The 14,876-nt window shown below is 40.2% G+C and overlaps 1 protein-coding gene across 1 annotated transcript in view; it reads left to right on the forward strand.

The window, feature by feature from the left end:
- The window catches only part of PTH (parathyroid hormone), a 198,370-nt gene extending 184,637 nt beyond the window's left edge, over positions 1-13,733 (forward strand). Inside the window, exons 2-3 of the mRNA XM_073578334.1 lie at positions 1,191-1,281; positions 11,383-13,733. Of these exons, the coding sequence (XP_073434435.1) occupies positions 1,196-1,281; positions 11,383-11,686 (390 nt within the window). The 5' untranslated portion in view covers positions 1,191-1,195 and the 3' untranslated portion in view covers positions 11,687-13,733. The remainder of the gene's footprint in view (positions 1-1,190; positions 1,282-11,382) is intronic.
- Positions 13,734-14,876: the final 1,143 nt, after the last annotated feature.

Consider the following 14,876-nt stretch of genomic DNA (forward strand, 5'->3'; position numbering starts at 1 on the left):
TTCAGCTCAGGCAATGTTCCCCAACTCTGAGGACTGGTTTTTCCAGCAGAACAATGCGTCATGCCACACAGCTAGGTCAATCAATGTGTGGATGAAGGACCACCACATCAAATCTCTGTCCTGGCCAGCCCAATCTCCAGAGCTGAACCCCAATGAAAATTTCTGGAATGTAATCAAGAGGAAGATGGATAGTCACAAGCCATCAAACAAAGAAGAATTGCTTAAATTTTTGTACCAGGAGTGGCATAAGGTCAACCAAAAGCAGTGTGAAAGACTGGTGGAAAGCAGCCAAGACGCATGGAAGCTGTGATTTAAAAATCATGGTTATTCCACAAAATATTGATTTCTGAACTCTTCCTGAGTTAAAACATTAGTATTGTTGTTTCTAAATGATTATGAGCTTGTTTTCTTAGCATTATTTGAGGTCTGCAAGCACTCTGCATTTTTGTTATTTTGACCATATCTCATTTTCTGAAAATATACCTATAAAGAGAAAAATCAGACAAAATGAAAATTTTGCAGTGGTCTCTTAATTTTTGCCAGAGCTGTATATTGTAGAAAATTATTAAATGGATAGATAGGAGATAAAAATGTATAGATCGATATTACATAGATAATTACGTTTTCTCATACTGATAAATGTCATAGTATGGGAAACATGTGCCAACGCTTTTGCAACCTTTTTTATGTCAAAAAGTCGCAAATTTTGTCACACACAATTTTTTTGTGCAGAACTTTACAGTTTTTAGCAATTTTATGACACTCTGAAATGCAGGCTTGTTAATCTATGCAAATGAGGGATTAGCCAGATTTATGATTTGCATCTTTTTAAAAAGTTGTATGTTGGTGTAAAAAGAGGGGAAATGTTTTTAGACAAAAGTGTAATATCTTTTGATATACCAAATGTGTCAAACATCACGGAACCACAAGGAAACGTTACTTTAAAAAGTCCTCTAATAATAACTACTACTCCCCCCCAGCCCACAATAATTCCACAAGTGTCTCTCCCTTTAGTCTTCATAATCCTCGTATATTACATCTTGTCTGCAGTGTTTAGACTTGGTACTGAATAAACCACAGGGATTCGATGTATATTCATTTTGTCGTCACAGTCAGTGTTGACTTTCTTTCCTCTTGGAATAACGAAACATAAACATAAATGATGTGAATTTTTTTTTTTTTTTTTGCAGCCGCCATGAATTTTATAACAGACCTCACCAAAATTGGACTCATACTGTGTGGAGTGTCGCTCTTCTCTGGATATGAAGGAAAACCTGTGACGTGAGTGTTCTGCAGTTTCCTTAACCCCTTTCCTACAATGGACATAATATTCCGTCCATGTGACCTGGGACCTAATTCCCATGGACGAAATATTACGTCATAGCGATCAGCGGCGCCAACGTGGTGAGCGCCGCTGATCGCGGCTAGGTGTCAGCTGATTATCACAGCTGACACCCGACACAATGTGTCAGGGGCGGTCACGGACCGCCCCCGATACGTTAATCTCTGGCACACCGCGATCAAGCAAGTTCGCGGTGTACCGGGGGTTAAAGGGAAGCATCGGCAGGGAGGGGGCTCCCTCCGTGCTTCCCTGAGCCCCCCACAGCAGCGCAAAGTGCAGCGCTGCTGCGGGGGTCTCTTTCCCTACACGTCCCCGGATCCAATATGGCGGCGGGGGCCTGCAGGGAGCTGGCTTCCTCAGTGCCTGCAAAGCGCAGGCAAGGAGGAAGCCTGTAGCACTGCCTGTGACAGATCGCTGATCTGTCACAGCGATCTGTGATGTGACAGATCAGCGATCTGTCACAGGACAGTGATGTCCCACCTGGGACAATGTAATAAACTTAAAAAAAAGTGTAAAAATAATTTTTTAAAAATCGCTAAATAAATTAAAAAAAAGAAAAATATTCCCTAATAAATTCATTTTTTGGAAAAACAAACAATAAAAGTACACATATTTGGTATCGCCCCGTCTGTAACGACCCGCCCTATAAAACTGTCCGATTAGTTAACCCCTTTAGCAAACCCCTTAAAAAATAAAAATAAAAAACGAAGCAAAAAATAATGATTTATTATCATACCGCCGAACAAAAAGTGCAACGATGAACGATTAAAAAGACGCATATAAATATCCATGGTACCGATGAAAACGTCATCTTGTCCTGCAAAAAACGAGCTGCTATACAGCGTCATCTGCAAAAAAATAAAAAAGTTATAGCTCGCAGAATAAAGCGATGCAAAAATAATTATTTTTTATATAAAATTGTTTTCATTGCATAAAAGCGCTAAAACATAAAAAAACGACATAAATGAGGTATCGCTGTAACCGTACTGACCCAAAGAATAAATCCGCCTTATCAATTTTACCCCATGCGGAACGGTGTAAACGCACCCCCCCAAAAGAAATTCATGAAACGCTGGTTTTTGTTCATTCTGCGTCCCAAAAATCGGAATAAAACGCAATCAAAAGATGTCACGTGCCTGAAAATGATACCAATAAAAACGTCAACTCGTCCCGCAAAAAATAAGACCTCACATGACTCAGTGGGTCAAAATATGGAAAAATTATAGCTCTCAATATGTGGTGATGCAAAAACTAATTTTACAATAAAAAGCGTCTTTTAGCATGTGACAGCTGCCAAAAATAAAAACCGCCATAAATAGTAAATCAAACCCCCCGTTATCACCCCTTAGTTAGGGAAAAATAATAAAATTAAAAGAAAATGTATTTATTTCCATTTTCCTATTAGGTTAGGGCTAGGGTTAGGGCTGAGATTAGGATTGGAGTTAGAATTGGGGGGTTTCCACTGTTTGGGCACATCAGGTGCTCTCCAAATGCAACATGGCGTCTGATCTCAATTCCAGCCAATTCTGCATTGAAAAAGTCAAATGGTGCTCCTTCCCTTCCAAGCTCTGCCATGCGCCCAAACAGTGTTTTACCCCCACATATGAGGTATCAGCCTACTCAGGACAAATTGCAAAACAACTTGTGGGGTCCAATTTCTCCTGTTACCCTTAGGAAAATAAAAACTTGGGGGCAAAAATATCATTTTTGTGGAAAAAAAATATGATTTTTTTTATTTTCACGCCCGGGCGTTATAAACTTCTGTGAAGCCCTTGGGGGTTCAAAGTGCTCACCACACAGCTAGATAAGTTCCGTGGGGGTCTAGTTTCCAAAATGGGGTCACTTGTGGGGAGTTTGAATAGTTTAGGCACATCAGAGGCTCTCCAAACACACATGACACCCGCAGACCATTCCATCAAAGTCTGCATTCCAAAACGTCACTACTTCCCTTCCGAGCACCGACATGTGCCCATACAGTAGTTTTCTCCCACATATGGGGTATCAGCTTACTCAGGACAAATTGCAAAACAACTTTTGGGGTCCAATATCTCCTGGTACCCTTGGGAAAATAAAAAAATTGGGGACTAAATGATCATGATTGTGGAAAAAATTGCGATTTTTTTATTTTCACGCCCGGGCATTATAAACTTCTGTGAAGCCCTTGGGGGTTCAAAGTGCTCACCACACATCTAGATAAGTTCCTTGGGGTCTAGTTTCCAAAATGGTGTCATTTGTGGGGGGTTTCCACTGTTTAGGTACATCAGGGGCTCTCCAAAGGCAACATGATACCCGCAGACCATTCCATCAAAGTCTGCATTCCAAAACGTCACTACTTCCCTTCCGAGCCCCGACGTGTGCCCATACAGTAGTTTTCTCCCACATATGGGGTATCAGCGTTCTCAGGACAAATTGTACAACAACTTTTGGGGTCCAATTTCTCCTGGTACCTTTGGGAAAATGAAAAAATTGGGGACTAAATGATCATGTTTGTGGAAAAAATACGATTTTTTTATTTTCACGCCCGGGCATTATAAACTTCTGTGAAGCACTGGGGGGGTTCAAAGTTCTCACCACACATCTAGATAAGTTCCTTGGGGGGGGTCTAGTTTCCTAAATGGTGTCATTTGTGGGGTGTTTCCGCTGTTTTGGTACATCAGGGGCTTTCCAAACGCGACATGGTGTCCGATCTCAATTACAGCCAAAAACGTCAAATGGCGCTGCTTCCCTTCCGAGCTCTGCCATGCGCCCAAATAGTGGTTTACCCCCACATGTGGGGTTTCAGCGCACTCAGGACAAATTGCACAATAACTTTTACAGTCCTGTTACCCTTGGAAAAATAAGAATTGAGAGTGAAAAGATCATTTTTGTGGAAAAAATATGATTTTTTTAATTGTACTGCTGTACGTTATAAACTTCTGTGAAGCCCTTGTGGGTTCAAAGTTCTCACCACTATCTAGATAAGTTCCTTGGGGGGTCTAGTTTCCAAAATGGGGTCATTTGTGGGGGGTTTCAACTGTTTAGGTACATCAGGGGCTCTCCAAACATGATATGACGTCCGATCTGAACTCCAGCCAATTTTGCATTGAAAAAGTCAAACGGCGCTCCTTCCCTTCTGAGCTCTGCCATGCACGGAAACAGTGGTTCCCCCCCACATATCAGGTATCAGCTTACTCAGGACAAACTGCACAATAACTTTTGCAGTCCAATTTCTCCTGTTACCCTTGGTAAAATAAAAAAAATTGAACCTGAAGTATTTTTTTTGTGAAAAAAAGTTGAATGTTCATTTTTGGGTATTTTCTATCATATAGAGCCCTCAAAGTGGCTTCAAATGTGATGTGGTCCGTAAAAATAAAATGGTGTTGCAAAAATGAGAAATCGCTGGTCAACTTTTAACCCTTATAACTTCCTAACAAAAAAAAATTTTGGTTCCAAAATTGTGCTGATGTAAAGTAAACATGTGGGAAATGTTACTTATTAAGTTTTTTGTGTTTCGTATTTCTGTGATTTAAGGGCATAAAAATTCAAAGTTGGAAAATTGCGAAATTTTCAAAATTTCGCCAAATTTCTTTTTTTTTCACAAATAAACACAAGTTGTTTGAATGAAATGTTACCACTAACATGAAGTCCAATATGTCACAAGAAAACAACGTCAGAATCACCGAGATCCATGGAAGCGTTTCAGAGTTATTACCTCATAAAGGGACAGTGGTCAGAATTGTAAAAATTGGCCCGGGAGTTAACGTGCAAACCACCCTTGGTAGTGAAGCGGTTAAAATCTTTGCATCTGTTTAATAAAAATAATAGATGTGCACCAGATATGATAAGCATTTGGAGTTCTGGTTTTATGGTTTTTTTTAGTAAAGGAAATACATCCATCACCTTAGACAAAACTACACTTACCGGTACTTGATCTGCAAATAAGTACGAAACCAACTAAGCACAGTAACTTACCCTTCTAAAAACATTTTTGCCCCCCTATTTATCATTTGCGACTTACCGAAGTCAGTTGTTTTTTTTTCTTTTTAAATTCTGGGTTCTGCTGGTTTTTTTAAGCCAAATTCATCAAAAATGGCTCATGGACTTCATGAATTTGTCGCAAAAGCGCTCTTTATTTTTGTCTTTAGTGTTTGCAACTTTTGGTACTAAAAATCAAATATATAGGTATATATTTACAAGAACAATATACAGGTTTTCAGTCACAAGTGTAGTACAAGGATAGGGTATAGATAGGTTGCACTTACCATGTTATGTAGCATGTGACCACAGGGAGGCACTGATGAATCACAGGTCCAAATCTTAATTACAAGCTTTCCTGGCTGCGTCAGCTAACGTATCCTTCTGCCATTAGAAAAAAGAACGTGAAGTGCTTCACGGCCTTTCAAGTAGTATAGGTCCAAGTTGTCATCATCTAGTCTGTGGTTAGTGATATCTTAGCTCACGTAGGAACCGCTAGTGACTGGGGTGTCAGATTGCACCTGCAAAAGAGCTCAGAAAATGCTCAAAGAATGAACATATGCATGGTTATGTGAAAATGACTTGCTGCGCATATGTTCAGGATTTTGAGCGTCTATTTACCACTTCAGACTCCAAATATGCCAAATTAGCGATTCTTCAGGCAGCTTCTATTAGAGAAAATGCTCTGTACTTTAATATAGTCAATTGGAAGGCCCCAGACATCTTTTTGAAGAACGTGAAATGCATGACGGCCTTTCAGGTAGCATAGGTCCAAGTTGTCATCATCGAGTCTGTGGTTAGGGCTATCTTAGCTCACGTAGGAACCGCTAGTGACTAGAGTGTGAGATTGCACCTCCAAAAGAGCTCAGAAAATGCTCAAAAGAATGAACATATGCATTGTTATGTGAAAATGACTTGCTGCACATATGTTCAGGATTTTGAGCGTCTGTTTACCACTTCAGACTTCAAATTAGCGATTCTTCAGGCAGCTTCTATTAGAGATAACACTCTGTACTTTAATATAATCAATTGGAAGGCTCCAGTCGTCTTTTTGAGCATTTATCCAGCATTTTCGCTTCAGAAACTACTTGCAGTTTCTTCACTGGTGAATGGAGAATAAAAAAAAGACTGGAAAACACCAGTAAAAAAAAAGACGAACCAAAAACAACAAATAAACACTTAAATAAAACCGCTGTCAAACAAAAATGACGGAGCAAGCGTTCAGGAAATGACCAAAAAGGTGCTATAGGACAAAAAAAAGCAGATGTGTCCTGATGCGTCTTCTTCTTGAAAAACTTGTCAGGATCGCCCAAGATTAAAAGTATGCAAAAACCCCAAAACACAGCATTTATTGACTATCACTTTGCGTCTTGGTAATTGAGGCTGTCCTATGGTGGCAACATCTGGTCTATGTCTTCTTTGTTTAATATTATTGTGTTCTTTTTTTAGTAGCATGATCAACAAATATTGATGAACTACTCACAGTTGGTTTCTCATAGTGAAGTGATTTCTTATTGGGTTTTCGTGTCAAGCTTTATGTAACTGTTGTTTAAAGGTAACTGGCAGGCAGGATTTCACACCCCAAACTATTTTTATGTGCGTGTCATTCTTTCAAAGGCAAGTACAGTAATACATTTACATGGCCGGTCAGTGCTCTTGTTACTAAGATATAGGTGTTTTAATTGACATGCAAACAACTATGGTAAAACTGAAGCCTTTGTCACTCCAGCTCTGTTCTTAGCCCAGCTCCACCTCCTCCTGCTGGACCGACAGTGTGTGACTTCAGGCAAAGCAGCTGTCAGTCAAGCACCTGTCATGGATGTGTGGTTATCGCTCTATTTAATCCCTTAAGCCCCAAGGGTGGTTTGCACGTTCATGACCGGGCCAATTTTTACAATTCTGACCACTGTCCCTTTATGAGGTAATAACTCTGAAACGATTCCATAGATCCCGGTTATTCTGACATTGTTTTCTCGTGACATATTGTACTTCATGTTAGTGGTAAAATTTCATTTAAATAACCTGCGTTTATTTGTGAAAAAAACGGAAATTTGGCGAAAATTTTGAAAATTTCGCAATTTTCCAACTTTGAATTTTTATGCCCTTAAATCACAGAGATACGGCACACAAAAAACTTGATAAGTAACATTTGCCACATGTTTACTTTACATCACCACAATTTTGGAACCAAAATTTTTTTTTGTTAGGAAGTTATAAGGGTTAAAATTTGACCAGCAATTTCTCATTTTTGCAACACCATTTTATTTTTACGGACCACATCACATTTGAAGCCACTTTGATGGGTCTATATGATAGAAAATACCAAAAAGTGACACCATTCTTAAGGTGCTCAAAACCACATTCAAGAAGTTTATTAACCCTTTAGGTGCATCACAGGAATTTTTTGAATATTTAAAAAAAATGAACATTTAAATTTTTTTCACAAAAAAATACTTCAGGTTCATTTTTTTTATTTTACCAAGGGTAACAGGAGAAATTGGACTGCAAAATTTATTGTGAAATTTGCCCTGAGTATGCTGATACCTGATATGTGGGGGGACCACTGTTTCGGCGCATGGCTGAGCTCAGAAGGGAAGGAGCGCCGTTTGACTTTTTCAATGCAAAATTGGCTGGAATTCAGATCGGACGCCATGTCACGTTTGGAGAGCCCCTGATGCACCTAAACAGTGGAAACCCCCTACAAGTGACACCATTTTGGAAACTAGACCCCCCCAAGGAACTTATCTAGATATGTGGTGAGAACTTTGAACCCACAAGGGCTTCACAGAAGTTTATAACGTACAGCGGTACAATTAAAAAAATCATATTTTTTCCACAAAAATGATGTTTTCACCCCCAATTTTTATTTTCCCAAGGGTAACAGGACCCTAAAAGTTATTGTGCAATTTGTCCTGAGTATGCTGATACCCCACATGTGGGGGTAAACCACTATTTGGGCGCATGGCAGAGCTCGGAAGGGAAGCAGCGCCATTTGACGTTTTTGGCTGGAATTGAGATCGGACACCATGTCGCGTTTGGAGAGCCCCTGATGTACCAAAACAGTGGAAACCCCCCCCAAGGAACTTATCTAGATGGGTGGTGAGAACTTTGACCCCTCCAGTGCTTCACAGAAGTTTATAACGCCTGGGCGTGAAAATAAAAAAATAGTATTTTTTCCACAAACATGATCTTTTAGTCCCCATTTTTTTTATTTTCCCAAGGGCAACAGGAGAAATTGGACCCCAAAAGTTGTTGTCCAATTTGTCCTGAGTACGCTGATACCCCATATGTGGGAGAAAACTACTGTATGGGCACACGTCGGGTCTCGGAAGGGAAGTAGTGACGTTTTGGAATGCAGACTTTGATGGAATGGTCTGCGGGTGTCATGTGCGTTTGGAGAGCCCCTGATGTACCTAAACTATTGAAACCCCCCACAAGTGACCCCATTTTGGAAACTAGATCCCCCACGGAACTTATCTAGAGTGCTTCACAGAAGTTTATAACGCCCGGGCGTGAAAATAAAAAAATCATTTTTTTCCACAAGAATGATATTTTTGCCCCCATTTTTTATTTTCCTAAGGGTAACAGGAGAAATTGGACCCCAAAAGTTGTTTTGCAATGTCCTGAGTAGACTGATACCTCATATGTGGGGGTAAAACACTGTTTGGGCGCATGGCAGAGCTTGGAAGGGAAGGACCACCATTTGACTTTTTCAACTCAGAATTGGCTGGAATTGAGATCAGACACCATGTTGCATTTGGAGAGCACCTGATGTGCCCAAACAGTGGAAACCCCCAATTCTAACTCCAACCCTAACCCCAACACACCCCTAACCCTAATCTCAGCCCTAACCCTAGCCCTAACCGTAGCCCTAGCCCTAACCCTAACGGGAAAATGGAAATAAATACATTTTCTTTTAATTTTATTATTTTTCCCTAACTAAGGGTGTGATAACGGGGGGTTTGATTTATTATTTATGGCGGTTTTTATGTTTGGCAGCTGTCACACACTAAAAGACGCTTTTTATTGTAAAAATAGTTTTTGCATCACCACATTTTGAGAGCTATAATTTTTCCATATTTTGACCCACCGAGTCATGTGAGGTCTTATTTTTTGCAGGACGAGTTGACGTTTTTATTGGTACCATTTTCGGGCATGTGACTTTTTTTATCGCTTTTTATTCCAATTTTTGGGATGCAGAATGAACAAAATCCAGCGTTTCATGAATTTCTTTTGGGGGGGTGCGTTTACACTGTTCCGCGTGCGGTAAAATTGATAAAGCGGTTTTATTCTTCGGGTCAGTACGGTTACAGCGATACCTCATTTAGGTCTTTTTTTTATGTTTTGTCGGTTTTATGCAATGAAAACTATTTTATATAAAAAATAATTATTTTTGCATCGCTTTAGTCTGCGAGCTATAACTTTTTTATTTTTTCGCTGATGATGCTGTGTGGCAGCTCGTTTTTTGCGGGACAAGATGATGTTTTCAGCGGTACCATGTATATTTATATGCGTCTTTTTGATCGCGCGTTATTGCACTTTTTATTCGGCAGTATGATAATAAATCATTATTTTTTGCTTCGTTTTTTATTTTTAATTTTAAGGGGTTCGCTAAAGGGGTTAATTAATGGGACAGTTTTATAGGGCAGGTGATTACGGACGCAGCGATACCAAATATGTGTACTTTTATTGTTTGTTTGTTTTTTATTTCCAAAAAATGAATTTATTGGGGGAATATTTTTTTTTTCTCATTTATTTGGCGATTTTTTAAAATTATTTTAACACTTTTTTTTTTTTAACTTTATTACATTGTCTCAGGGGGGACATCACTGTCCTGTGACAGATCGCTGATCTGTCACATCACAGATCACTGTGACAGATCAGCGATCTGTCACAGGCAGTGCAGCAGGCTTCCTCGTGCCTGCGCTTTGCAGGCACTGAGGAAGCTGGCTCCCTCATGTTTGATCGCGGTGTGCAAGGGGTGACGTGTCGGGGGCGGTCCGTGACCGCCCCTGACACATTGTGCCGGGTGTCAGCTGTGATAATCAGCTGACACCCGGCCGCGATCACTGGCGCTCACCACGTGGGCGCCGCTGATCGCTATGACGTACTCTCCCGTCCCTGGGAATTAAGTCCCAGGGCACATGGACGGGATAGTACGTCATATGGGATTAAGGGGTTAAATGAAGAACTTCGTAGCCCCATTCTCGGGATCAGTGAGAACCCCCCTCAGCAAATTATCACCTATCCAAATTAAAAATTTTAAGAAAATGGGAGTGACTAATGGATGATGCAACCAGCACAATGACGTCGTTTTACAACAGCTGTAGGATTTGGACTTTCTGCTGTCAGCACAGTTAAAACATTACACAAATAGGTTCCTATATATATACAGATCTGGCAACAATTAAGAGACCACCACATCAAATCCCTGTCATGGGCAGCCCAATCTCCAGACCTGAACCCCATTGAAAACCTCTGGACTGTAATCAGGAGGATGATGGATAGTCACAAGCCATCAACGAAGAACTGCTTACATTTTTGTGCCAGAATCAGTGTGAGAGACTGGTGGAAAGCAGCCAAGACGCATCAAAGCTGTTTTTAAAAATCATGGTTATTCCACAAAATATTGATTTCAGAACTCTTCCTGATGTTTGTTGTTTCTGAATGATTATGAACTTGTTTTCTTAGCATTATCTGAGGTCTGAAAGCACTGTTTTTGTTTTGTTTTTTTCTTTAAATTTTGACCATTTTTCTTGGTCAGGAAAAAAAATATAAAATGTATTGCTTGGAAATTCAGAGACATGTTGTCAGAAGTTTATGGAATAAAAGAACAATTTACATTTTACTCAAAAATATATCTATAAAGAGAAAATCAGACAAACGGAACATTTGAAAGTGACCTCTTAATTTTTGCCAGAGCTGTATAGATATATTTTTATTTGATAAATACAGTCAATTCCGACTGCAGTGCAATTTACTACAAAATTATACTTACATTGCTACAAAAAAATGCAGCTGGTAAAACCAACTATGCACTTAAATTGCTGCTCTGATAAACCCTAATTTGTATGCATTTATTCCAGGAGGCGAGCAGTAAGCGAGATGCAGCTTATGCACAATTATGGAGATTTCCGGCACACGCTGCAGAGACAGGAGTGGCTGCAGCTGAAGTTACAGAACCTGTACCCAGCATCCGTCAGCACCACCCAGGAAGCCACTGCTAAGGTGGCTGAAGGCAAACCACAGAAACCGCACAAGAAAGACAAATCAGTGGACAACCGGACCAAGCAGCCTGCCCACCAGAACCAGAGAACAAGTGGGAAGAAGTCTCACCGGCACAGCACGAAACCCAACATAGAGAACTACTTAAAGCCCGACATTCAGTGATATCCCCCCACACTCAGTAGAGAACATGCCTCAATATATTGATTACTATAGCAAAGAGAAAGAAAAGTAAAGACCAAATCTCACATCTATCATATTGTTTATATACTTGCCAATATTTGATACCCAAATCTTGGGATATTTGTAATACACATCCTTAGTTCGCCACTGATTGCCCCCCAAAACTGACAGAAGTACTTCTTTTAATGCAAATGTGTATACTACCATTCTGTGGTCACGACATAGTGCATTGAAACGTAAGTATGTGCCTGTATCTTGTATCTTCATTTACTTTTTATCTTTCCTGCATTCCTTGCAGTCAGAACTAGGACAAACACATATGGTCAAAGTACAACTATTATCTTTCCTGAGCTTTAAGGAATTAAAATTCAGCTCTGATTGGTTAGTACTGGTCACATCGCCAATTGTTCATTTTTCATAAATGATCTTATTACACTGAAATCTCCACTCTATTCTCTCACCTGTCGAATATAGTAGCTGAATTGCAATGGATGACCAACACAAGGTTGGCCTCCTATGTCCACCCTTTAACAGTTTGACACCATTTTACTGTTTACATTTAGATATAATCTACATTGAATAAGTGTGTATACACATCACTTATCCTGCACTAATCCTGAATTACACTCCAGAGCTGCACTCACTATTCTGCTGGTGCAGTCACTGTGTACATACATTACATTACTGATCCTGAGTTACATCCTGTATTATACTCCAGAGCTGCACTCACTATTCTGCTGGTGCAGTCACTGTGTGCAGACATTACATTACTGGTCCTGAGTTACATACTGTATTATACCCCAGAGCTGCACTCACTATTCTGCTGGTGTAGTCCCTATGTACATACATTACTGATCCTGTACTGATCCTGAGTTACATCCTGTATTATACTCTAGAGCTGCACTCACTATTCTGCTGGTGCAGTCACTGTGTACATACTTTACATTACTGATCCTGAGTTACATCCTGTATTATACTCCAGAGCTGCACTCACTATTCTGCTGGTGCAGTCACTGTGTGCAGACATTACATTACTGATCCTGAGTTACATCCTGTATTATACCCCAGAGCTGCACTCACTATTCTGCTGGTGCAGTCACTGTGTACATACATTACATTACTCATCCTGAGTTACATCCTGTATTATACTCCAGAGCTGCACTCACTATTCTGCTGGTGCAGTGATTGTGTACATACATTACATTACTGATCCTGAGTTACATCCTGTATTATACCCCAGAGCTGCACTCACTATTCTGCTGGTGCAGTCACTGTGTACATATATTACATTACTGATCCCAAGTTACCTTCTGTATTATACTCCAGAGCTGCACTCACTATTCTGCTGGTGCAGTCACTGTGTACATACATTACATTACTGATCCTGAGTTACATCCTGTATTATACCCCAGAGCTGCACTCACTATTCTGCTGGTGCAGTCACTGTGTGCAGACATTACATTACTGATCCTGAGTTACATCCTGTATTATACGCCAGAGCTGCACTCACTTATCTGCTGGTGCAGTCACTGTGTACATACATTACATATCCTGGACTGGTCCTGAGTTACATCCTGTATTATACCCCAGAGCTGCACTCACTATTCTGCTGGTGCAGTCGCTGTGTACATACATTACATTACTGATCCTGAGTTACATCCTGTATTATACTCCAGAGCTGCACTCACTATTCTGCTGGTGCAGTCACTGTGCACATACATTACATTACTGATCCTGAGTGACCTCCTGTATTATACTCCAGAGCTGCACTCACTATTCTGCTGGTGCAGTCACTGTGTACATACATTACATTACTGATCCTGTACTGATCCTAGGTTACATCCTGTATTATACTCCAGAGCTGAACTCAATATGCTACTGTTGGAGTCAATGTGTACATATTTTATTTTGCACCTTCACTCATCCTTTTCTGAATATTATATCTATATAAACAGTAAACTGGTGTTCAGGTTTTACTATAAGAAAATGGTTAATTTACAATGCTTGGAACAAGTATTCATATCCCGTGAACTTTTTTACATTTTTTTCATGTTATAACCACAAACTTAAATGTATTTGATTGAGATTTTATGTTCTATACCAATACAAAATAGCAAGTATTTGTGAAGTGTAAAGTAAATGTACAGAATTTTATACATATTTTAACACTATAAGTGAGGTGCATTTGTATTAAGCCTCGTAAGTCAATATATTGTAGACCACCTTGCACTGGAACTACTGCTGCAGTCTTCTGGGGTCTGTCTTACCAGCTTTTGCAGATCTAGAGGTGACATTTTTGCCTCTTCTTTGCTCACTCGCTCTCGATCAATGAGTTTGCATGGAGACGTCTGTGAACAGCAATTTTCAAGTCTTGTCACAGATTCTCCATGGGATTTAGGTCTGGACTGTTACTGCGCCATGCATACACATGAATATGCTTTCATCTAAATGATACATTGTAGCTCTGGCAGGATGTATAGGGTCATTGTCCTGTTGGAAGGTGAACTTATGCCCCAGTCTGAAGTCTTTTGGTTTTTCTCCCGAATTGTCCTGTATTTAGCACAATCCATTTTGCCATCAACTCTGACCAGTTTCCCTGTCCCTGCTAAAGAAATGCCTCCCCACAGCATGAAACCACCACTGTTTGACGGTGAGGATGGTGTTTTCAGGATGATATGCAGTGTTAGTTTTCCACCACACAAAGCATTTTGGATTTAGCCCCAAAAGTTCTACTATGGTCTCATCTGATCAGAGCACCTTCACATGCTCGATGTGTCCCCTATATAGCATATGGAAGAAAGTGCTCTGGTCAGATGAGACCAAAATAGAACTTTGTGGGCTAAATGTGAAACACTATGTGTGGTAGAAAACTAACACTGCACATCACACTGAAAACACCATCCCCACCATCACACATGGTGGTGACAGCGTCATGCTGTGGTGAGGCTTTTCTTCAGCAGGGGGCAGGGGAACTTGTCAGAATTGATGGAAAGATGGTAGCAGCTAAATACAGGGCAATCATGGAGGAAAACCTGTTAAAGGCTGCAAAAGACTTGAGACTGGGGCGTAGGTTCATCTTCCAATAGGATAACAACCCTAAACATGGTGTCAGAGCGACAATGGATGGTTTAAGTCAAAGCATATTCATGTGTGTGAACGGCCCAGTCACACT

This window comes from Dendrobates tinctorius, unplaced genomic scaffold, assembly GCF_039654945.1.
Source record: "Dendrobates tinctorius isolate UK_male_01 unplaced genomic scaffold, ASM3965494v1 ptg000059l, whole genome shotgun sequence".
In the NCBI taxonomy this organism is placed as follows: domain Eukaryota; kingdom Metazoa; phylum Chordata; class Amphibia; order Anura; family Dendrobatidae; genus Dendrobates; species Dendrobates tinctorius.